Source organism: Lampetra fluviatilis, chromosome 12 (assembly GCF_964198595.1).
Source record: "Lampetra fluviatilis chromosome 12, kcLamFluv1.1, whole genome shotgun sequence".
Classification (NCBI taxonomy): domain Eukaryota; kingdom Metazoa; phylum Chordata; class Hyperoartia; order Petromyzontiformes; family Petromyzontidae; genus Lampetra; species Lampetra fluviatilis.
Window position 1 is genome coordinate 10,371,719 of NC_136286.1, and position 23,917 is coordinate 10,395,635.

The 23,917-nt window shown below is 44.9% G+C and overlaps 2 protein-coding genes across 2 annotated transcripts; both read left to right on the plus strand.

The window, feature by feature from the left end:
* Window positions 1-185: 185 nt before the first annotated feature.
* Window positions 186-11,489, plus strand: TUBGCP2 (tubulin gamma complex component 2). Its single transcript, XM_078861615.1, has 18 exons — window positions 186-332; window positions 2,391-2,569; window positions 2,660-2,788; window positions 2,901-3,083; window positions 3,579-3,738; window positions 4,578-4,788; window positions 4,977-5,176; window positions 5,297-5,486; window positions 6,074-6,219; window positions 6,604-6,784; window positions 7,158-7,338; window positions 7,883-8,055; window positions 8,629-8,757; window positions 8,897-9,017; window positions 9,191-9,334; window positions 9,669-9,797; window positions 10,107-10,270; window positions 10,659-11,489. Exons 2-18 carry the CDS (start codon window positions 2,420-2,422, stop codon window positions 10,759-10,761), a joined length of 2,694 nt encoding a protein of 897 aa, XP_078717741.1. The 5' UTR covers window positions 186-332; window positions 2,391-2,419; the 3' UTR covers window positions 10,762-11,489.
* A 1,204-nt stretch (window positions 11,490-12,693) lies between these two features.
* Window positions 12,694-22,416, plus strand: LOC144935158 (uncharacterized). The gene is made up of 8 exons (XM_078861618.1): window positions 12,694-13,221; window positions 14,311-14,550; window positions 16,401-17,578; window positions 17,976-18,022; window positions 18,154-18,227; window positions 18,544-18,626; window positions 18,962-19,123; window positions 20,671-22,416. The coding sequence occupies exons 1-8, from the start codon at window positions 13,217-13,219 to the stop codon at window positions 21,921-21,923; spliced, it is 3,042 nt and encodes a 1,013-aa protein (XP_078717744.1). The 5' UTR covers window positions 12,694-13,216; the 3' UTR covers window positions 21,924-22,416.
* Window positions 22,417-23,917: the final 1,501 nt, after the last annotated feature.

Here is a 23,917-nt window from a genome sequence, read left to right on the forward strand (position 1 = left end):
GTGGCCACCACGACCACCACTCCCACCACTCCCGGCCGTCATTGTCTCCCCCAGTGGCGATTTTTACACACCGAATACTCATCATTTGAGGCCGAGTAGACCTAGGGGAGGGGGGGGCCCAGGACAAGTTCAAACAATCGTCACGCGCCTCGCGATTCGTCGACGCGCGGCACGTGACACGAAAGCTGCGCGCCCATTGGCTGCCTGCCTGGCTGGCGGTGGCCGCGGGCAACTTCGGGTCCTCCTGTCGCCTCGCTGAAGCAGCGGCCACGATCTTCAACATCGCGACGATTGTTTTAGTTTATTTTTGCTGCGTTGCCGCCACAGGACGCGTACGTTGCCGAGCGTCGCGTTTCGTTCGCTTCGTTGTTGCCACGGTGGGGAAAGAGGCGATGGCCGCCGCCGCCGCCGCTGCTGTTACGGTTGTTGTTGCAAGGCTTGTTGGGGATTGATGGGAGACCGGGCCTCAAAGTCCACTAAGGAATCGTGGCATTGATAATTGTTTTTTTTACCCTTCTATTTAGCAACAAAACTGACACCTTGTTTTAGGAGGAGTCATGTTTGCATAGACCACAATACCTGCGGTCATAATGCAAACAAAAAACATAACTCTGATAATGTATGTGCACTGTCCTTGAAGTTGATTGGTCCAAACCCGAGACAGCTTTCCTTAGAGCCTAGTCTCGCATGGTGTTGGACCAGATGACGCCAAAAGGCGCATAAAAAAGGTGTCAGTTTTGTTGTCAGAAGGATAAAAAAGCAATTATATTTTTTACTGGCAAATGAGGTTCCAATGGTGTAATCGTGGCATTGTTCTCATTGAGCGCTTGTTCATCTGTGTAGTTTGGTCGACCTTTTAGTTTAGGTGACCCCTCACTCACCACCCAACACTCCAGCCCCAAAGTGGAAGCTTCTCCTGGTGCGGCGGCACAAAGAGAACGCAGCAACCGGCCTGCAAGTGGGGACTGTATTTAGTTTACGATTCGATAATTTTATCATTAAAATTTTTATAATGTGGAGCATTTGCCGGCACCCATGGTCAACTCTTTAGATGAACGTCTTTCAGGTCCACTGAGGAGACGGTGCGATGTTATGGTAACCAGGGCGGCCAGGGGGGTTCGAACTGCAAACCTCGAGCGAGCAGAAAACGCGGTATCGCTCGGATATGTCATCGGCCGTGATTAATAACACCATTAGCAAGTTTGTATAGTTTATATAGGTCTACTGTACTGTATAATGATCTGTAATCAAGACGTCTTATAAGGAAAGATTGTAATAAGATTGTCGGTTATGTGGTGCTGTCGTGTAGGATTATGGTTGATATATCACCATCTGTTCGGTATACGTTTAAACGAAACGCATTCTAATGGTAGGTTTTTACCCTTTTAACTGGTACAAAACTGACACCTTTATTCAAGGCATCATGTTTGCAATGACCATTGGTGTAGGGCCAGATGACACCAGAAGGCGTACTGGTACGCCTTCTGGTGTCATCTGGCCCTACACCAATGGGGACTAGGCTCTAAAGAAAGCCATCTCGGGTGTGGGCCAATCAACTTCAAGGACAGTGCATATTATTATCCTTATCAGAGTTGCTTCTTTTTGTTTGCTTTATTGACTACTTGTGTTGTGGTCATTGCAAACATGATGCCTTGAATAAAGGTGTCAGTTTTGTACCAGTTAAAAGGGTAAAAACCTACCATTATATTTTGCCACTGGTAAAAGAGATCTCATAGTGAAACGCATTCTGGTTTATCACCTTATTGGCCTTCCATACTTTAGCCATTGACCGTCAGTGCAATTATGTATGTTGTATAACACTTCTGAGCCTTGTAGTGGAGCTTTCCAGGTGTTAAATTACATTGTGTAGAGAGAAGTCTCCGACCAATAACATCAGGTAGCGCAGCAGTATGCATTTTTAATTCGTGTCTTTGTTGATGAGCCTCAGAAAGGCGAAATTAATTTAGAAATGTGTATTTATTACAATGCTGCGATTTAACATTAGTCTTGAAGGTCAATCGACTGAAATAGGTTTAATTTTCACAATGGGATGTGGAATGGAAGGTCATTCATGCTGTTTATTTTATTACAGGTTTACAGGATATAACTCGTTTAATCTAGACCCAGTGATATCCGTTATGTCTTCATTAAATGCTTATGTAATAAAGATCTCACCATATTCATTGAGATAAAATTTACCTAATATAACAGATCTAAGAAATGAATGGATGTGATGGGCAGAAAATTGCTTAGAATTGGTAGGTATTGCCTGACTAACAGAGATATTTGTGTGTAGTGCTTGCTGGCCATTATATGAAAAATAAATCCTCAATTTTGAAACCCTGTTTGCAAAAAACTGGCACCTTTCACTTACAGTTAATTTTCTTCAGGTGGATATTGACAGTGGACTGCTGTCAAGATGAGCGAGTTTCGCATCCACCACGATGTAAATGAGCTGCTGAGCCTCCTGCGTGTGCGTGGAGGGGATGGCGCTGAGGTCTACATCGACCTACTGCTCAAGAACCGCACGCCCTACGTCACTACTTCTGTGTCCACGCACAACGCCAAGGTGCTGCATCTGCTCGTGCATCTGCTTTTGAGATGTATCTTCATTGCAGTACGTGAATATGCGTTAATTACATTTTCATGAATTTCACAGGTTAAAATAGCAGAATTCACGTCTACCCCTCAAGAATTTCTAAAGAGGTACGAGGAGCTGAAATCACGCAATGTCAGACATCTGGACCCGTTGGTGTATCTGCTGTCAAAGCTCACTGAAGACAAAGAGGTTAGATGCATGCCAATTATCCAGGAGATTAGCAATTAAAAGATCAAGCGTGACGTACATTTACCAATAGGGACAGACCTTATTTTTACAATAACCCAATTCTCCTACACAGACGCTGCAGTATCTGCAGCAGAACCAAGCTGAAAAGGCAGCTGCGGAGGCAGCTTCCAACGTGACGACCACCACCACCGTGACACTGCCAACGACCACCAGCAAGATGTCCTTGCAAGAGCTGGAGGAGCTGCGCAAACAGCTGGGCAGCATCGCGTCCAGTAGCAGCTCACAGCAGCTGGTGGTGTGTTTGCTTGGCATAAGCTCAGGAATATACCTGTGCTGCTTTTATCAGAAAAACACGAGTATATATTTTCACCATGAAGGATGTGTTTAAATGGCCACACTGCTTGCAGGTTGAGAATTAAAATTAAAAACTAACTGAGTATTGAAAATAACCCTTTTCCTATCTGGCTAGTATTTGACATTTGTTTTATTATTGTACTGTAAAATAACCAGTCAAGAATTTGCATGTTAAAATACAACTACACATTTCCCATCTGTTCTTTGGTTCTTTCGGTTAAGTCACGTCTAAAAATTAAATAATAAATTAATTTATTATTTTACTTTTTGACGTGACTTAACCGAAAGAACCAAAGAATAATTCCTGCAGTCACGAAAGCTCCAAAATTAAGATTTCCCATCTGTTTGCCTGTCCTTCAATTCCCAGGGGTATGCAATAGTGGCAAAACTATCATTTTTTTATTTTAATCACAGCTGTATTGTGTGCATTGAGAAGTCCTTAGAGACGGTGCGAAAGTTGCTGAGAGAGAAGCACAACAAACGCAACCCCGGCCAGCCGATCCCTCAATTCCCTTCGTGGGTATATGACCGGCCTGCCCTCACAGAGGACTTCATGCCTGGCCCTGGTGCCCCGCCTGATCCCGCTGTACCTGTTGGTAAGTAGACCTTAGCCAGGCTTGGCTGGGCATTTCTACCTTGATTCTAGGCTGTAACTGTCAGCTGTAATATTAATTGATTGTAGAAAAACAGAAACTGTTGTGTACATGTATAAGCCATATGAAAACATTGCAATTACATGTGTAGTGACATAGCACTGACTGTTGGACAGCAGCAGCAACTGCATTTGGGCAATTAGCGCACATGCCGCTGATCATATACGCGGGTGTGCCGGCAGGGCGGAGGAACTGGGGTAAGGGTCATGATAGACCTCGTGTGGAAGCCCCTGGAACCCTCTAGAGGGTTCGAGAAGGGAAGTGTGGCTAGGGCGGAGCCAAGCCGCACCGAGAGGAATATAAGCAGCAGAGAGCGAGAGCTCTTGGCTGCCGGTTCTGGGATTGAACTCGTCTCGTTGGCGCTGTCATCGTTGCCGCCTTCGTCGCTACCGCCTTCGGCCAGGCATTGCACGGCTGGACAGTAGTTAGCAGTCTCGGTCAACACCGTCGGTGCAACGCGGGCAGGGTTATGTCTAGGCTGGGTCGTGCGGCAGCGTGGTTGCGTGAGAGGGAGAGGGGGCACGAGTGGTGGCGTGAGCTTGGCAGCAACAATAAAAGGGCAGAGTGATGCCTCCTGCGACCACCTCGTCTGTGGATGACTGTGTGTGCGACGCACGCCACCCGCACGTACAGACGACAGCACACATGATAATAATACTTGGTGGATAATGACTACAATTTACAGAAATTGAATTTGGTACATTGCAATGTCCATAGCTCATTTTCAAAATTTCTGTTTTGAATAAACATCACTTCCTTTTTGTATATTCTCTGCATTACAGGAACGCTGCCCCTTTCCATCCAAGAGCAGGTGATAGTAGAGGACCTGCTGTGGCTGCTGATCGGCATAGATGGCAAGTACGTGACGTCGCGGCCGCTGGCTGACCGCTTGACAACACGCACTTTCTCCATCGACCCAAGCCTGGATGTGTCTGTGCGTGAGCTGCTCAACCGAATTCTGCCCATGGCCGCTGACTACTCCGCCATCATGCGGTGAGTTTGCGGTGTTCATGCAGATGTAGCAAAAGAGACGTCTTGTACTTGCAGATGATGGCCTGAGAAGCTGTTTACCGAGTTGTGTTTACCGAAATCTAATATCTAAGCTCATAGCTTCGATTTAATGTTGATTTTTGCAAAGTGATTATATTAGACTAAGCAAATGGTGCACTTCTGCCCCACAGGTTCATAGAGGAGAAGGAGTCTTTTGAGTATGGGCAGGTAAACCATGCGCTGTGCGCTGCCATGCGTGTACTGCTCAAGGAGTACCTCATCCTCGTTACGCAGCTCGAGCATCTGCACAGACAGGGCGTCTTGTCGCTGCAAAAGCTGTGGTTCTACATCCAACCCACCATGAGGACCATGGAGATTCTCGCCTCCATAGGTGCATTGCTCCTGAGAAATCGACTCATCTTTCACATTTGTTACTCAAAGTCCAAGACGATGGAAATGCAGGTGTGGAGGGAAACTTTTAACACCCACTGTGTTGTATTTATACACGCAGCACTGGCTGTGGACAAGGGCGAGTGCATGGGCGGTGCAACTGTGAGCCTGCTGCATGAACGCACTTGCAACTACACCGGCGATGCACAGGCACAGGAGCTGGGTCTCTACCTCACCAAGGCTGCCAGTGTGCCTTATTTTGAGATCTTGGAGAAGTGGATATATCAAGGAGTCATTCAGGACCCTTACAGGTACGGCAGGCCACCATACACAGCAAATCCATTTAACACTCATCAACATTAGAAACATGGGATCCAATTTACATATTTTAGAACCGAAATGTATCCATAATAAGGGATAATATTGGTCGCGAAAGCCTATGTGATAAACATAAATTTGGTCTGGCTTTGGTCCAGCATCAGGTATGAGAATCTATCTCAGGCCTCAAGAGGTGATCATGATCATTCTGATTAATGCCACCATAAATGGCTATCACTTCCTCTAGTTGTTCCAAAGTCGTAATCTGGCCTTCAAGGTTTGTATATAATATCCCACAATCTGACCCTGGGTCTTCTCCCTGGTCATTGATGTCTAAGTTGCACTCTAAAGCCTACTTTGGTAACCTCTACTCCATTCTGCGCATGTGCCCCACCTATCGGATCACTCTCTTCCTGGTTATATTTAAAACTCTCTCCTACCACACAATTACTAAAGGGTTAACACATTCCATATTGCAATGAAAATAACTCCCATCTGATTCAGTTGTTTCGATGTGTACGAGTATTCTTCTGGACCAATGTTTGGTTGAATGTATCTGTGTGTGTGTGTCACTGCGCAGTGAATTCATGGTAGAGGAGCACGAGTTGCAAAAGGAGCGAATCCAGGAGGACTACAATGACAAGTACTGGGACCAGCGCTATACAGTGGTGCAGCATCGTATACCTGCCTTCCTGCAGAAGCTCACTGACAAGATCCTCAGCACAGGTCAAAGCCGATGTAGTATCACAAATACTTTTTTAAGCAAATGCAACATATGCACCAATATATTCAGCCCACCAGATAACATTGTGGTGAAATGCAGCTACTTTAATATTTGACAATTGTGTGGTCCCAATCACAGATAAGCACCTATTGAACATAGGTCTTTGTACAACTCTTCCTTCCTAAAATGTACCTGTGAAGATTTGTTACATGTCTCAGATATAAAGTTCAAATAAAATCCATATTTGACAGGTTTAATATTTTAACGTATGATTTATGCGTGGCATTTATTCACCCAGTGGAATGGTCACAATTTATATAAACCGTTCAATGTTCTATTTTTGTTTAAGAGTGTGCTGATTAACGTGCATTTGCTGGCACCTGCAGGCAAGTACCTGAATGTGGTACGGGAGTGTGACCGGGAGGTGACTTGCCCAGATGCCCATGAGATGGTTTACAGTCTGAAGGAGCGAGCCAATGCGGAGCACGTTGAGAAGGCCTACAGCTATGCCAGTAAGGTGCTGCTTGACTTTCTGATGGAAGAGAAGGAGCTGCTTACACGGCTCAGGTACAGTAGTCGTAACACATACCCTATCGGTCAAGAGATGCGTCATCAAGACAAAAGCATTGCTTTTTATTACAAAATTAACTTAAATGAAACACGATACTGATTTTGCTTAACTTGTTTTGTCACGAGTGCCTCAACGATGAGTGTATTTTTTGTGGGATTGTGATATTGCAACTTTTTTTTTAAAGTATGAGGGTTTTTTGTTTGAAGCCACTCGGAATATACAGTATTTTATGTATTTTTAAACAAACCTGATGTGACATCATTTGTCAAGCAATAACTCATGGAAGTAACCAGTTGGAATTCACATGTTTTTGCACATTGTTTGCTTTGTTGTCAAGCTTCAACAACCTTTGTGTATGTGAATGCACAGGTGGATAAAGCAATACTTCCTCCTGGCCCAGGGCGATTTCTTTGTGCACTTGATGGAGCTGACAGAAGAGGAACTGAAGCGACCCGTAGATGACATCATTCCCACGCGGCTGGAGGCACTGTTGGAGCTAGCGCTGCGCATGAGCACAGCCAACACGGACCCCTATAAAGATGACCTTAAGGCATGGCTGCTGGCTGTACACTTCATTGCAACGTCAATATATAATGAGACCAGTTCTCATTTTCCTGGTTTATAGCAGAGAATACCACAAGCGTTGTAGAATATGGCTTATACTGTATTGCTGTTGACTGTTTACAAAAACATTTTCCCCTACATAAAAATGTAATAAAAATCTTAGTTTGTTGCCATTATGCCATGAGACAAAGTTTAAATTTTGAACTTTCGTAAAACTTCGCAAAACTCTTTCGGAGATCCCACACTAACCTATCCACACTAGGATGTAGCTACATTTTCCCACATGCTTTCCTACGGAGAATTATCTATGGTAATGTGATGTTTTTAATTCTTGACAAAGTTTTTTGTGCATAGTCATTCGTCACTCAGCTGAGTCCGTCAACTCAATACACTTAAGAACTTGGTTTAATAACAGGTAGCTACCCGCATTTGAACCCAAGATCTCAACATCGCCGTCTCACTATGAGCCACCAATCCACCGCCTACGGACAAATAATCATGACCGTTGTCATTGTGCGTTTTTCCTGCAGATCGAGCTGATGCCGCACGACCTCATCACGCAGCTGCTACGTGTGTTAGCTATTGAGACGCAGCAGGAAAAGGCGCTCATCGCTGTCGATCCCACAGAGATCTCACTCAGTGGGCTGGAGGCATTTTCTTTCGACTACACTGTCAAGTGGCCGCTCTCCCTCATCATTAACAGGTGTTGTGTTTTCCTGAAGCTCTGCATACATTTGGATACATTTTATAAATAACCGAGAATATTCCATGTTTTCAAAAATGTAAGTGTCTCAAAAGTCACGCAGACAGTGAATATGAACATGTACATGTTTTTAAGGCCAACCTCTATTCCTCAGTATTTGCACACTGGATAAGTTATTGTATGCTTTTAAGTAATATGGGCATCTTAACTCAATACGGAAGCTACGTGAAAATGTTTTATTCCACAATCATTATATGCTAATTATTCTTGCATTCATTGATTATGGGAAAACGTGATAGCAATTGTTATCTATTATTCCGTAGGTATTCCTGTCTATGAAACCCTTTTTGCCGGTATCATGAAAAAATAAAAGACTTTACCCTTTTTGGCAAAATTTCTGGAAAGGTTAGAGCCTTGCCAGAAAGGGGGTAAAGCCTTTTATTTTTTAATCATGGTAGGTATTCTTGTTTATCTTTAAGAGCCTTGCCAATTAGTTGTATTTACCTGTTTACATTTAAGAGCCTTGCCAAATTAGTTATGTTTATCTGCTCTGTATAATCATTTTGCCTATAGAAAAGCCTTGACAAGGTATCAGATGCTCTTCCGACACCTTTTCTACTGCAAGCATGTGGAGCGGCAACTGTGCAACGTGTGGATCAGTAGCAAATCGGCCAAGCAGCACTCCCTGAGCTCTGCAAAGTGGTGAGCTGTGCTTGCACTTTCGATGAGGGGGGAACCAGCTGGTTAAGGGCTCGAGAATTAGTTTGCATTTTTGAGCTGCATGTTCAATGCAAAGTCGTTGGGAACAAGTTTAATGGATTGGTTGTTTGTTGGCATACAGGTCTGCACCTGCCTTCACTCTTCGTCAGCGTATGCTCAACTTTGTACAAAATTTCCAGTACTACATGATGTTTGAGGTCTTAGAGCCCAACTGGCACTTAATGGAAACCAAACTGAAATCGGTAAGGCTTGTGAACTTTCATTGCTTTATATGAAACTGTATTATACAATACGTGACATCTTTACCTACTCAAATGTATGCTGTGCTATGGGGAAAGTCTATGTAAAATAAATATAAATATTATTTTAAAACCTATGCTGGCCTTATATCTGACGGTGGATGATCTGCCATCAGGCATCCAACATCGATGACGTTCTGTTCAACCACACAAACTTCCTGGACAACTGCCTCAAGGACTGCATGCTAACAAACCCTGAACTACTCAAGATCCTATCCAAGCTCATGTCAGTTTGTGTCATGTTCACCAACTGCATGCAGGTGTGTGCTGGTGTTCTGAATAAACTTCACCTTTTTAGGAAAACTTGACATGTTGATTAGCAATCTGGTGAGCTGGGGTGTTTTTATACCTGGACATGTTTTGTTATGTTTCTTTCATTTAATTTGTATGAAATAGCTTGCTGGTTATTTTTCATTTCTTGTAGAAATGTGTTGGATGTATTACAGACATTGGAAACATTATGCTGTTCTCTTGATAAAATATGGTATTTAAATATTCAAGTTTGTGTTGACCCTCGGTTGTACATGGACAATTTACATAAACAATGTCATATGCAGATGCAAGGTCAATGACTCCTATCCCTACTATGTGCAGCGCTTCACGCACAGCATGACGCTGGAAGCAGAGATGGAGCGCATCTCTCTTGAGCATGGTACCATGAAGGGGCCTCCCACACAGAGTGAGCGTGATCAGGAGGCTGAGAAGAAAAGACTCACTTCCAAGGTAGGGTATGCACACGTGCCATTTTTTTTAAGTGAGGCAGAGGGCAAAATGGAATACTGATAACATGTCAAAACGTGGCTGATATGATTTTCATAACATGTTGCTTGATTATGGTGAGATGCTTATACATTTACTTTAAACCGCATTGTCTGGTCAATAACAACACGAGATGTCTAATTTGGCCAGTCCTGTTTGAGGATTATCGTACCATTTTGTTCCACGAATACATTTTATTTGCTTATTTGTGATGAGTCGCATTATGTATTCTGAATAATGCATTCTTGTGGTATGCTAATGTGTGATGGGCAGTACCTTGCCGAGCATGCAGATGCCATGCAGAAAAGTGAGGGCTTTGAGGCAGCCATTGCCAAGTTCGATTCAAACTTCTCATCACACCTGCTTGACCTGCTCGATAAGATTAGCGTGCACAGCACCAACGACTGCGAACACAGCATGATCAACATCATATACAGGTACCTATTTTGGAATTTGTAAAATAATACTGTGGATTATTTTTTTTGTCCTGGACATACTGCCTACAGGTAAATGACAATGTATAAAAAAATAAGTGGGCAGCCTGTTGAGATTCAGCGATAATAAATTACTTTTATAAGATGTATTCACCCCAAAGTCATTTCATGAATTCGCATTACAAAATAAAACAACAATTGTGTTTTAGCAATAACACAAATAATAAAATGTTCTGTCAATTAAATGATAAAGTGGGTTCCTGAGAAAAATGTTTCAGTTACAAAATTGATGAAAACAATACACTGCAAGGTGGTACAGATGAGCCACGTATGAAATTTATGTGACAGAAGTGATCAACTAAAGGTTTTGCATGTGTGTGGCGTCTGCCAGGTTGGACTTCAATGGGTTTTACGCAGAACGACTGGCGCGCCTGTCGATGGGCCGTAACCAAACGGAACGTGGTGCTACCCAAGCTCTTCAGACTGTGGGATAAATGCTCGTGCATCGGTTAATATATCCGAAATATAGTATTTTTTAAATTGTAAAAAAATGTGTTCATATTTTTTCCTGTAACATTAAACTTGCTGATTCTGGATGTGTTGTTTAAAAGCACTATAGTTGCCTTCTAACACGATTGAACATTAAAAACAATCACGTTAAACTTGTTTTTACTTATTAACATGAATGATGAAGAAATGTATAATTATTTACAACCATGTTTAACGGTCACTTATAAAGAAACTGAACTTTTTCCATTTACTGCAATTAAGAAAAATGGGTATATTTTTCCTGTTGAGTCATCTCCATGCACTGAGACATGTGTATAGGTGTATTATATATTTAATGGGACCATTCAACATTTCCTTGCAAAAAAGTTGGTCTCGATATCACTCTGCATTACATTTTGCATTACATTTCAAAAATAAAAGTTCTGATTAATGTACTTGCCTTCATTTGCATTTCATTTGACATATATAATGACCGGTAAATGTTTGCAATGTCATTTAATACATGGATACATTAGTTTCTATGCATGCACATTGTGATTGCAGAATGTGTTTATTGATGTAGCTTGTGTTCTCCTGGAAACTACTTATGGCAATGCACTTTTAATGTTCATCCATGTAATATATACATTGTTTATATGCAGTTGCGCTAAATTGATTCCTACTCTGTATTTAAATTTGTGATGTGTGCGATTACATTTTCAATGAATTTTGTTCCTACATACCCAAACCCTTTATGGTACTTGTGTTATTTTTCTGTTCACACACTGCATATGGTACAGTACTAAATTACAAGTTGTTAGTGTTTTGGTGGGTAGGAAGAATACAATGTCCAGAACAAAGCTATACCTGAGAAGCTACGCACATTGAATCAAAATTCACCATGCTTGAGCAAGTATAGACTGGCCATCATATTCCATGAAGTTAGAACTATTCCTGATATGTCCTGTCAAGTCGCACTGTCCCCCACCTTCCTGAAACTTTTCTTAAGACTGTGTGAGGCTTTTCTGTGTAACAACTTTATAAACCTCTGCACACTTAGTACATGGACCAGAACAGACATTTTGTGGAATATTTATAATTTTATTGCTTTTCAGCCCTTTGACAATCCACGGTTGGAAGAAATGCTCCCCATGCTGTCTCAGGCAGTGGTGTTTCATACCTGTCAATCCATACGGTTTACTCCATATTCTGGTACAGGGAAATTGAGTTTTTAGGTCCATACGGCGTACAGCCATTTCAATACGGGCACATTTTTTTGTCCATTTGTGTTTCTCCCTTGTGATGGGACTTTGAAGGATCGTTGAGATTTATAAGGGCACAGGGTGACCAATAAGTTCTGAAATTGGTCTGTAATAAGGTAGGGCACTGATAGGGGGTTGACGGGTATGGTGTTTGCGGGTCAGGGCAAGTTTGTAAAGGCGAATGAGGCTAGGACAGGTTAAGATATCGCCACTAGTAGCTATGGCTTGACGTCAAACTCACGTTCCGTGCTTCATAGCGGAGTGCCATAACCACAGTGTCACTGCTCCACCATCACTGAATTGTTTGCAAAGTTAAGTAACCACGTAGAAACTGGTATCGCTGAAGGTTTTCCACCTCAGGTACTGCTGCTAAGTGAAATATATTTTCTGGCCTGCTTCAAGCCGAAGTGGATGTCTTGCTTCCATGACTCAATATTTATATCTCTCTACGAGCCATCAACCCTGCCTCTTGATCATCGTCGCCCATCATATACGTGTCGTGTCAAAGCCACACACAGTCATTGACGAATGTGTCCCGAGTTTTAGCAATTGATGGCCTTTTTTTGTACGGATTGACTTGGCGACAGCGCCCCCTTGTGACGTCTGGGTGCGGACGAAGGAACGAATGAATGACCGGGGGCGTCTGTGGGCCAACAAGCTCTTCCGAGTCAGGGTTTATTGCGGCTCATAAGTCGCGGTGACCTCGGGGGAAGTTTACTGCCACTCGCGTCCACAACGGAAAACGTCGCAGGCGACACCACCAGGACGACCAGTTCTTAGCAGCAGCAGCACAACACAAATCAGCCACAGAAACACAAGCACGAACATCAGCAGCTGCATCATCATCGTCCTGATAACTCTGAGCTGACCAGCAGTAGCGGCATAACCAGCAACAATAACCATCAGCAGTTGTAGCCGCAGCAACATCAGCATCATCATCATATCCTTCAGCTCAACACAAACGGCATCAACAGCAGCAGGAGCAATCGTGCCATTCACTTGAACCGGAAAACCAAGGCAAAAGCCATCATCAGCACCAACAGCAGCAACATCATCACAACCAAGACCAGCACCAGCAGCATCATCATCACCAGGAGCATCATCATCACAACCAGGAGCAGCAGCAGCTAGCAGCGGGGTCATATCCCTGACTTGACCATCACGACAGAAGGCGCCCTGGCTCCGGTTCCAAGTCGCCATGAGGTATCGAGCAGCATCAGTAGCAGCAGCATCAGCAGCAGCATCAGCATCAGCAGCAGCATCAGCAGCATCATCATCAGCAGCAGCAGCAGCATCAACAGCAGCATCATCAGCACCATCATCAGCAACAGCATCATCAGCAGCAGCAGCATCATCATCAGCATCAGTAGCAGCAGCATCAGTAGCATCAGCAGCATCAGTAGCATCAGCAGCATCAGTAGCATCAGCAGTAGCAGTAGCATCAGCAGCAGCAGTAGCATCAGCAGCAGCAGTAGCATCAGCAGCAGCATGAGTGTCCATGTGCATGGGGGACGGGTGGGGTGATGGTAAGAGGACGGGTAATGCTGCTCGCGTTCTCTGTGCCGGAATGTCTGCTGCTGCTGCTGCCTCCCTCCCTGTTGATTCGTGTCCTGCGGGTTGCGCTGAGCCCGTTTGGCGTTGTCACTTGCACGACCCAAGGACTTTGTGCTGAGTCGGCGGTGCTCACGCCCCTCTCCCCTCCGTGACTTCACGCTGAGAGGGGTCCCGCCATGGTAACGTCCAAAGCTAACGAGCGCCACCCAGAGGCTTCCCATGGTGGGTGGGGTGGGGTGGCTGCTTTTGAAACAGGGGTCCCAACCTAAATTTGCGTGAATAACAAAACCTTCAATGTATTCCCTCTGGTAAATGTAAACAAAATACCATGGGGGGGAGAGGGGTAGAAATGTGACAATTGCTCCTTCACACCTCCCCCCACCTCTCCACCATAGCTCCTGGACACTGATGCCAACCCACAATTAAAGACGCCGCATGTCGATTAACGAAAGTGTCTTCTGCCCTAGATGTGAAGCTTTCGTGACTGCAAGGATTCATATTCTTAGGTTTTTTCGGTAAAGTCACGTAGGAAAAAACAAATAAATAATAAAATATATAATAAATACTGCTTTATTTTTCTTATCTATTTTATGATTTTTTTTTATTTTTACCTTTGTTTTTATATAAATAAAAACTTTCACTTCATTATTTATTTATACCTACGTGACTTTACCGAAAAAAACCTAAGATTATGCCTTCTGCCCTCTCCGCTCTGACCCCGCTGACCCCGCGTCCCAGGCGCCCGTCTCGCCGCTGGGACGAGGCCGCGTCGGGCACCGGCTCAGCTCCTCCCGCCGCACGCCACGTGGGTGCCTCGGCATCACGGCCCCCTGCATGGGAGCAGCACGGCTCCTTCCTGCTGCAGCAGCTGCACGACCAACGCATCCAGGGCCTGCTGTGCGACTGCACGCTCATGGTCAGGGGAGTCTGCTTCAAGGCGCACAAGAACGTCCTCGCCGCCTTCAGCGGCCACTTCAGGTTTGGTGGACGTTCGTTGGGGTTTGTCAACAAGTGGCTGGATGGCTCGGTGCGGTGGGAGGGGGGGTCTGACACTATCTCAGAACAATGATGGGGTCTTGTACCGGTGGTATTGTGTAATTGGCATGGGTCCTTTCGTCTTCTGAGTCAATTGACACTTTTGGCCCACTGGGGCATGATATCTCCTTGCAGCGGTCTCTCTGCGTCGTCTCTCTTGTCTGTCGCTGCGTATTTCCACCGAGATGTCTTCCGTCTGGCCCAGCGTTTTGATGTTTCGCATTCATTTAGATTGTGGTCTCCCTTTTCTCGAACGTCATCTCGTGAAATGTGGCCCCCAGTCCAATCTCCACTCACTTGGCAGCCCGCCTCTTTGGCCCCTCTGGCCAGTGGGCCCGCGGTGCGGTTGCATCGCTTGCACACTCAGTAGCTACACCACTGGCTGGCATTGCTGTGATCCTGGGCTCAAATGTACATTTATATGTAGAGTAAAACCTTGGATTGCGAGCATAATTTGTTCCGGAAACGTGCTTGTAATCCAAAGCACTCGTATATCAAAGCGAATTTCCCCATAAGAAATAATGGAAACTCAGATGATTCGTTCCACAACCCAAAAATATTAATCTAAAAATGATTAATACAAAATACATTTTTATATTTGTATTATTTAAATTTAATATAAAGTAATCAAATTTATTAATTACATTTCATCGTGGCTGGTGTGAGGGAGACGAGAGAGAGGAGAGGAGGAGGGGGCCATTGTTGCAGTACAGTTACTAAAGAACAGTCACTACACTTGGACCCAAAATTAAAAAAATGCTTTACGCACACACACGTGGTCACAACACTATACTGTAGTAAACAGTATACGCTCGCACGGATGTTGACTATACGAGTGAGGCACGCCGACTGAGACCGAGCATGGGAGACGATTACCCACAATCCCGCAGCAAGAGAGAAGAACCATCGGCTCAGTTGTGATCACGTGACGCTCGGCAGACAAAGCGTATACGTACTACTCGTATTGCAAGACCTCGCTCGTTTATGAAGTTAAAATTTATCAAAAATTTGCTCGTCTTGCAAAACACTCGCAGACCAAGTTACTCGCAATCCAAGGTTTTACTGTATGTTGAACTTCTTTCGCACCATACGTAGCCACCCGTGCTCATCAGAGGTGCAGGGGACGGAACAACAAAATCCAGATTTCAGCCACCCGTGATTGAATTGGGTTCTCAAGTGCAGCGAGAACTGCCTTGATCACCAATTAGACTGCAGAAACCATCATTGCATTGGGTTTGTCGCTTTATTTGGCATGTTCTACCGTCATTTCGTTTGCCATGATGCACGCTCGATATTTCATGTCAATTAATGTGAGCCTCGTGTTGTTAAAGAGGCCTACTGAATAGACTTCCGAAGTACAGTAGTTCTGTGATATCATCTTCTGGAGATGTTCACCGACACAACGTAATACACTGCTTGATGCCGGTGTTCCAAGTGAATAATCCTCATCACACGACATGGTAGCAATATGACTCTCGAAATAAAACTGAGAGAAAAAATAAATACTGTTTAGCTGAGTTTATCAGAGTTTAATATAAATCAAAGTTCACAAATCAATGCAGCTGTGCTTGTAACGCATTTCATACCACCTTGTGCATCCACTTGTCATAATGTGATTCCAGTATTTTTACAATGGATGCATCTAAATGTATTGGATTTTCTATTACAATTACTCTCAAAGCATCATGTTATGCCTTTGGCTGGAAACAGTGCTTCCCCATTGCTCGGTTGAGTAGGCAGTCGGTTTCACCTTGTCATGAACACTTTGTTTCCCCTTTTAATTTGGTGACCAGGAAGCTGTTTCAGAACTCCAGCAGCCAACGGAGAGACGTGTTCCACATACAGATAGACAGCGTTGGTGGTATTGGCCAAATCCTTGACTTCATGTACACTTCACACCTGGAGCTATCGCAGGAGAATGCTCACACCATGCTGGAGCTGGCCACAAACCTGCAGGTGCAGAACATTGTCAATGTATGTTCCAGCTTTCTGGAGTCTCAGAAAAACACAGCGAAGCAGAGCAGTGGCACTTTACATACCTCCGAATCACAGTCAGATGATTCTATTACTGAAAAAAGTCACCTTGAAAAGCAGACTGCATCTGGCCACAGCCATGTTTTTTCGAAGAATAAAAAGGCCCAGAAGTTCCCCTTGCTAGCTCGCTGTGCAGGAAATGATGAGCAGGAATCTGTGCAACCTAACGTGAGCGAGGCGACATTGGTTCAGAGGAACGGTGGCGGGTGTTCCGGAGCGGTTTTGTCAGATGGAGGAGCAGCATTGAGCTCGAAACAACAGGGGCGTCAGCGAAGAGTTGTTCATCCAAAAAAGCGTGAGCTGCTCGAAGCTAGAGAAGCTTCTGACTCTCCACCAGCACAACCACCATCACCACCACCAAAGACTGTGCCCACTCATACGCTTAGGAAGATCAAGGAGATGACAACGAAAAGTAATGGGACAGAGGTCAATGGAGGAAGGCACAACTGTTTGCAGGAGGACAAGTCAAATGATGTAGAGGCGGCACCACCAAGTGAGCAAAGCAAATTGAAGAGAATGAGGCCTCCGAAGAAGACATCATTGAGAGATGCAAATGGAACATCAGCATCGCATGAACAAAATCTCCGGTCAGATTCTGCGCAGAATATCGAGAAGTCTTCAGCTGAGAATATAATTGATCTTCCTTCGGCAGCAGCGACACACAAGACAAATGTGCCACGCTCTCAGTCTGCTTTAGAGAAGGCAGATAATTATGATAAACAGACTGTTCTCACCTCAGTTGTATCTGTAGTTCCAAGTGTCCAAAAATCGCACGACGTGGCTTCAGAGAAAGCCCCAGTAGAACAGCAAGAACTGTCGCTCGTTGGCAAACCCTCCTTGGAGCCGCACGCCACAGGGAGGCAGTATTTCTGCGAGGACTGCGGAAAAGCGTTTCCTCACCCCAGCAATCTGGAGACTCACAAGCGCTCTCACACAGGTGGAATAAATATAGTTGCTTATCACTAACTTTTGTTATTTCTTAACGATACCAACGTGTGCCGTTGTGCAGAGATAACAGATAGGGTACATGAGTAGAGGTTAATTAAAATAATAATGTAAAAACTAAAATTCTGGAATTGATTATCTGAAACTTGGCAAAATAGAAATGATCAGGTTAAGACAATTTTGTCGTGACGTTTTGATTATTGTTGTAACGTTATGACTTGCCCTTACTTGACATCTGTGAAAAAGAGCTTGATAGCTCATCGGATTCCCCCAGTATAATACATATTCTGATTCTGATAAAAATTAAAATTTGTATGCAGATAAAAAAATGACATACAGATAATTAAGTTCAAACTACTCACGTGTGCTCATTTTAACTTGTTTTACAGGCGAGAAGCCATACGTTTGCCGACACTGTGGCAGAAAGTTCTCACAGGTGGGGTAAGATGAGACGAAACGACACGTAAGAAATGTACCCACATTTGTTGTATGGCTTTTATCGTTTGCTCAGCGGGCGCTCGCTCACTTTGTTGTCTTATTGCCGGCCCGCTTGTGAGCGTTTTGCAGGGTGGGAATCTGAAGTTACATGTGCGGCGTCACACCGGCGAGAAGCCCTTCATGTGCGATGTCTGTGGCAAGAGGTGCGTGACTCGGCACTGCTCACGACTTAACTTAAAACAAATATTTAATAGGGCTCCGTTATTTTCTATAATGAAGGAAGCATTGACTTTTCCAAAAATACATTTAATCGCTCAAAATGAAAGAAAAAAAAGATCCCATGAAAACCAATTAATTTAAAAAGCTGTTGTTTGATAAAGGGGGCACTTGCATTTATTGTTGAGAAGGTTACTTTTCGTTTAACATCTAATGCAAGAAAAGTGTGTAATTAATAGCAACTGGTGGTGGTGTTTCTTGCTGGGGCTGCGTGTGGTGAACGAGCTTGGTCTTTTGCTACAGATTTCATGCATCCAGTGAGGCTCAACGACACAGCGTCACTCACACGCAAGAGAAGCCCCATGTCTGTGACATCTGTGGAAAAGGTATGATTGTAGGCCTATAGTATGCTGCTTATTTATTTTCCCTTATGCTTGGGATTTCTTGTGCATACGTGATTTCTTTGTTTGCTGTGTTTACAATTCCATACTTTGCCGATTGTTCTCGGACGCTTTCAATATCACTACTACTTGGCAGAGTTTGGTTTCATAATGTAGTTGTTGGGGAGTATGATAGACAAGTATGTATATAGGCACCAGACGGCTGGAGTGATTGGTAAAATAAAAAAGTGTTTTTGTGAACGTTGCCTTTACTCGCTAAATTGAAAATTTACGTATAAAACTGATCAAAAATGTGACCCTTCACAACGATTTGCTGGCAGGCTTCAGCATCTTCAACAACCTGAAGGAGCACAGGCAGGTGCACGCCAGCGACCGCCCCTTCCGATGTGACTTGTGCGGAATGTGCTTCCGAGTGCCACGCTGCCTGACCCGGCACCGGGCGCGCCACGCCGGGCAGAAGCCTCACAGCTGCGAGGTTTGCGGTGGGTTTTGCGCAACCCGTTCATTTACGTGGAGCGGCGGCTTTGAGTGCCCAGCGGCCAGACCTTCCCTCTTTCATCCATTCACTGGGAGTCCTCCACGTCAAACTAAACTAAACTAAACGTTTTTTTTATTTTGCCAGGTAAGCCCCGCTAAGCTATGTAGCTCTCTTTCAGACGTGACCTGGCCACAAATGACAGCTCAACAAAGTGGTTTATCGCGTGGACATTTATAGCAGACAAATATTCTAAATGCATATTTCTAAATGCGGAGGGAAAAACTTGAGTGCCCGGAGAAAAATACACGTGACCACAGGGATAACATAAAAACTCCAAATATACAGGAGTCAGGGTTGAGAGCGAACCCACAACCTCCTGTATACCAAGCGAGGTATTTAACATCTCACCACAGTCGCCTTTTGATAAGGAGCAAAGTGAAGTATGGATACATTGAAACTTGTGTCCCTCAGCGCACACTCAATTCCTTCTTGGAATATACTTTAATGGGTGTATATTAAGCTGCAAAATTTAATAAAATTGTGATCTATGTTCAGCATTCAATAATGTTGGCTCAAATATAATAATTCTATCAAAATTGCATTCAGACTTAAGCTATGCTGTGCAACCCTACAAAATCCTGTCTATTGCAGGGCCCTCTTCTCATTAAAGTGACATGGTAGGAAAAGTACACGAACTTCATTACTGCAGTTCATCCCTACGTCAAAATGACATCTCTATTTAATTGGAGCTTATATATAAGCCTTATGTAATCATGAAAGCCTTTTAATCCTCCTGACATTCACGTTATAAACCTACACTTATATATATTTGAGCATAAGTGTATAGCATGTAATTGGTAATGGCATCATAGAGTATACTATATATATACAATGACAAAGATCCCCCGTATAGCCTTCATGGTCTGTTGGGGCAAGTGCTTATCATAGAGCACCTATGAAGGCCAACGTGGGACACAAGGGGGTGGGTGGCCACAACACCCGACCGCCTCCCTTGCGCCACTGCTGATGTTTACACACTGCACCTGGTACAAATTTAATGCTGAGTCGACCTAGGGGATGCACAGGACAGGTTAAGATATTTGTCACTGATAATGACCTCACGCGGGAATCGAACTCTGTTTGCTGGTTTCATAACGCAGTGTGCTAACCACTGCACCACCACTCCCCATATTCATATAATACCCTCAATGATGGACGTTCTTGTTTTATTTCCACCTTCCACTTCGGGTGCGGAGGGGCACATCTTACAACCATTGAGCGTGATTTAATCCGACAGAAACCTATACAATTCTCTGACGTGAACGTTTGTGGTATGTAATGACTAAACCCAACAATTGTCTCTGCTCAACCAAGCAAACGTTCATCTTGGCACACTTCTCTACATTGCGTCCCGCATCACGTTATCGTGGTCAACTTAGTGGGCAGGCCTGGCTTGGCCATTGCAGTTACACAATAGAAAATGTCCCAGCGGAGTTTAAATGATCACAGGTCGCTGCAATTTAAAGTTGACCCCGTCGCCTGTGTCTCCAGACAAGAGCTTTTCGGGTGTCGGCGACCTCAAGCGGCACATGCGGATACACACGGGCGAGCGGCCGTACGCGTGCGACGTGTGCAGCAAGCGCTTCACACGCTCCGCCATCCTGCGCCGGCACCGTGCGATTCACGAGCGCGACCCGGACGCTGACAGCGCCGCCCCGTGCCCCCCCGTCGCCGAGTCACGTGACCCTGGGGTGTCGTTCGCCGAGCTCTTTAAGCGCCCGGTGCTGGCAGGGGCATCTACAGGGCCGAGCACAGAAGCCCCACAACGGGACCCAGGAGAGCAGCAGAGCTTTCCTAGGACCGACTTCATGCTGGCGACCTCGTCCTTGTCCGACAAGCTGGCAGCAGAGACCCTGGACGTCATACCCACTCGCACGGTTGAGCACTTCGGTCAGCAGCACAGTCGCGTGGCGGCATTGACAGATTACGCGACGCACCAGGCACAGCGTGAGCACCACGTGAAGCCAGTGGAAACGACCTACGTGCATTCGATGCAAGGCGATCAGCAGCAACAGCTGCAGCTGCCTGCTCCGTCATCCAGTGGCTGCCCCGATCCACTCGTTCTGCAAGTTGAGGTGTCTACTCCTGCCAGGCCCCTCGCTGATATGCATGCGCAGCCTTCTAGTGGTCTGCACTCTCAGATTTCCATGCAATTACAGGCCTGCCCCAGGATGCCCACGAGCACGCTGCACCATCGCCAATCGGCCGTGGGTTTAACGAGCTCAAGCCCCCAAGTGGCCACCCCCTTGACTGCGATACATCAGCAGTTTTCCACAAATCCCTCTGGTGGTGCCACCCGCTCCGGTTCCAATGGAATGCCTGCCCAGATTCAACATGGTCATATGATGCCGGTCGCGATCCAGTCGACGGTCACTGAAGCACAGAGTCAGCCGAGCCATCTGACTTCAGCCGTGGGCCCCACCATGATACAAGACAGCCTGCTTCTCATGTCTCGTAGCTCGCAGGAGCACTCTGGGACCATGCCGCATGACGGCAGAGGGATTGCTCCACACTTGCATTCAAACCCCCGGGAGGTGATGCGGGGTGGTGTGCAGGATGAGGACGGTGCGAGCGAAGGTCAGCAGCTGCACACGGAAGTTGGGCGGAGTTTGGAACTCATCAGCAGCCTGGCTTTACTGGAACCAGGATACCGTGGCCATGAGCTTTATCCAGCACCTGCGACTGGGCAGCCACTCTGGGGGCATAGTTCCAAACAGCCCCATGAAAGGGGCAGCACTCATTGAGGAGTTGTATTTAAAAAAAAAAGTATCTTACAATGCGCAATGAATAGTTTACTTATTTTCCTATATTATTGTAATGTATATTTTTCTTCCTTGAAGGAATGGTGCTTAATTGAGAACGCTGTTCATCGATAGAAAACAAATGGAAGTGGCGATGGTGAATCATATTTGGACCTGTTTGTCACAGGCGTTCAGATGGATATACTTTATTCACTCCAAAAAAGGCATTTCTGTATTTTAGCAGATTTTTAAGTGTTCCCAGGGGTTGGATTTTCAATAACTTTTTTGGAAATGCCACTGAATATCATAATACAATATAAGAAGTTTGTGAGACTTGTATATCGTTGGGTTTTTAAAGATAGCAGTGACTTAAAATATTCCATCGCTGGCTGATCATCTGATGCCACCGAGACTAAGATTAAAGAGCCATTTGGAAGAGGGTTTTACGCATATTATTTTGTCACTGTACTTTCACATTTTGCAATGTTTCCCTTAACACAGCTTAAAAGTGCAAAATAAATATTACGTAATAAATATGTTCATGTCTGGGTGGCTCAGAGGTCGAGTGCTGAACTAACGCTGCTGAGATCCTGGCTTAGAATCTGGGCAGTCACCTGCGATTAAACTGCTTCTCAAGTGCAGTGTGCTGATGGTCTCAGCTCAGTAACAAATGACTGCACAATAAACCATCATGTCCAACGTAAGACTTGGTGATTACATATGATTTTTTAATAGGCATTGGTAGCACCCAAAGCCATAGATATTGGTTATTACCTCCAGATGCCACCAAACATCTGTACAAAGAATTTGATTTCCTGAAAGGCTCATCCCGAGGCCACCACCATCTCCACCTACACTTACTAAAGAGGGGCTTTTGACACCTTCACTTTATCTATAAAGTCAGATTACAGGGACAATAATCCAGTCTTTCAGCTTGTGTAACTCCTAGTGCTGTGTTAGCAGTTGCACTGAGTATATGGTCAACTCGGCTTTTGGAGACCACTCCCACCATAACTATCTTACCATATCCAATAATGCCCTATCACATAGCCTTATCCTCCACGGGAATGTGCAGCGAAAACCTAGCCCAACAACACAAATACAAAAATGAACATTTCTCTACAGCCTCGCAGCACCTTCATACATTACTATTACATATCCTCTGCCAAAGCCAGACTAAAGGTGGAGGGAATGGTGCATGTACTGCACCACGGCACAGAACACTGCCCTCTCAATGCTGCTTCAGCAGACAAGAATATTGAGACTATGGTACAAATCAAAGGTGTGTGGCACAGATTGCAACTCGTCGACAGAGGTCCTCAAAGAGGGACGTAAACACAGGCCCTGGAAGCCACAGCTCATGGAGTACACTACAACCCATTGAGGCAGACAACTCGTAATAAAATACAGGCCATTCACCATGTAGTCATACGGGCTTCTGAGCCCTCTTTTTTCCTCTGCAATTCGGAGCCGAACAAAACATGCAACTGAACTCAATGCAGAAACCATTTTAGCGGCCTGGCAGGATCCAAACAATGCCAACGCCTCTGCCTGTCTGACTTGAAAGGCAGGGGACAAAACGAGGGTAGGTGAACCCGGTTGTTCGCTGTCAATCCCTGAGGCCACTTTGGACAAAAAACCTCAGAGAAATCGTCAATGTGATCTTATCGCAGGCTAACACCAGGTAAGGTAGGAAGCTCAATCAAATTTAGAATTGTATCAACTCTTCCGGCCAACTTAACGGCCACGAGAAACAAAAAAAACCGGACAAACTCATTCTCTCAATCTCCTGGCGGTGAACCAAAGTGTTGATGCCTGGTGTGAAAGCCTTCCCCCAAGACAGGAGGTTGTTTCACTTGGGAAAACAAAGGGGGGGGGGGGGGGGGGCTCCAACCTTCAGAGTTTAAAGGTCAGAAAACCAGGAGCCAATTGTGGGCAAACAGGAACAATGAAATTCGATCCCTTATGACTTTAGGCAGAACTCTTCTGACCTTAAC

What these genes read in the sequence shown, in the direction of transcription:
- TUBGCP2 (XM_078861615.1), top strand. Translation starts at nt 2,420, where the DNA reads ATGAGCGAGTTTCGCATCCACCACGATGTAAATGAGCTGCTGAGCCTC. An exon ending in GTCATTCAGGACCCTTACAG is followed by an intron (nt 5,487 to 6,073) that starts GTACGGCAGGCC and finishes GTCACTGCGCAG; the next exon opens with TGAATTCATGGTAGAGGAGC. An exon ending in TGACAAGATCCTCAGCACAG is followed by an intron (nt 6,220 to 6,603) that starts GTCAAAGCCGAT and finishes TGGCACCTGCAG; the next exon opens with GCAAGTACCTGAATGTGGTA.
- LOC144935158 (XM_078861618.1), top strand. An exon ending in GCCTTCAGCGGCCACTTCAG is followed by an intron (nt 14,551 to 16,400) that starts GTTTGGTGGACG and finishes TTTGGTGACCAG; the next exon opens with GAAGCTGTTTCAGAACTCCA. An exon ending in TGCGATGTCTGTGGCAAGAG is followed by an intron (nt 18,228 to 18,543) that starts GTGCGTGACTCG and finishes CTTTTGCTACAG; the next exon opens with ATTTCATGCATCCAGTGAGG.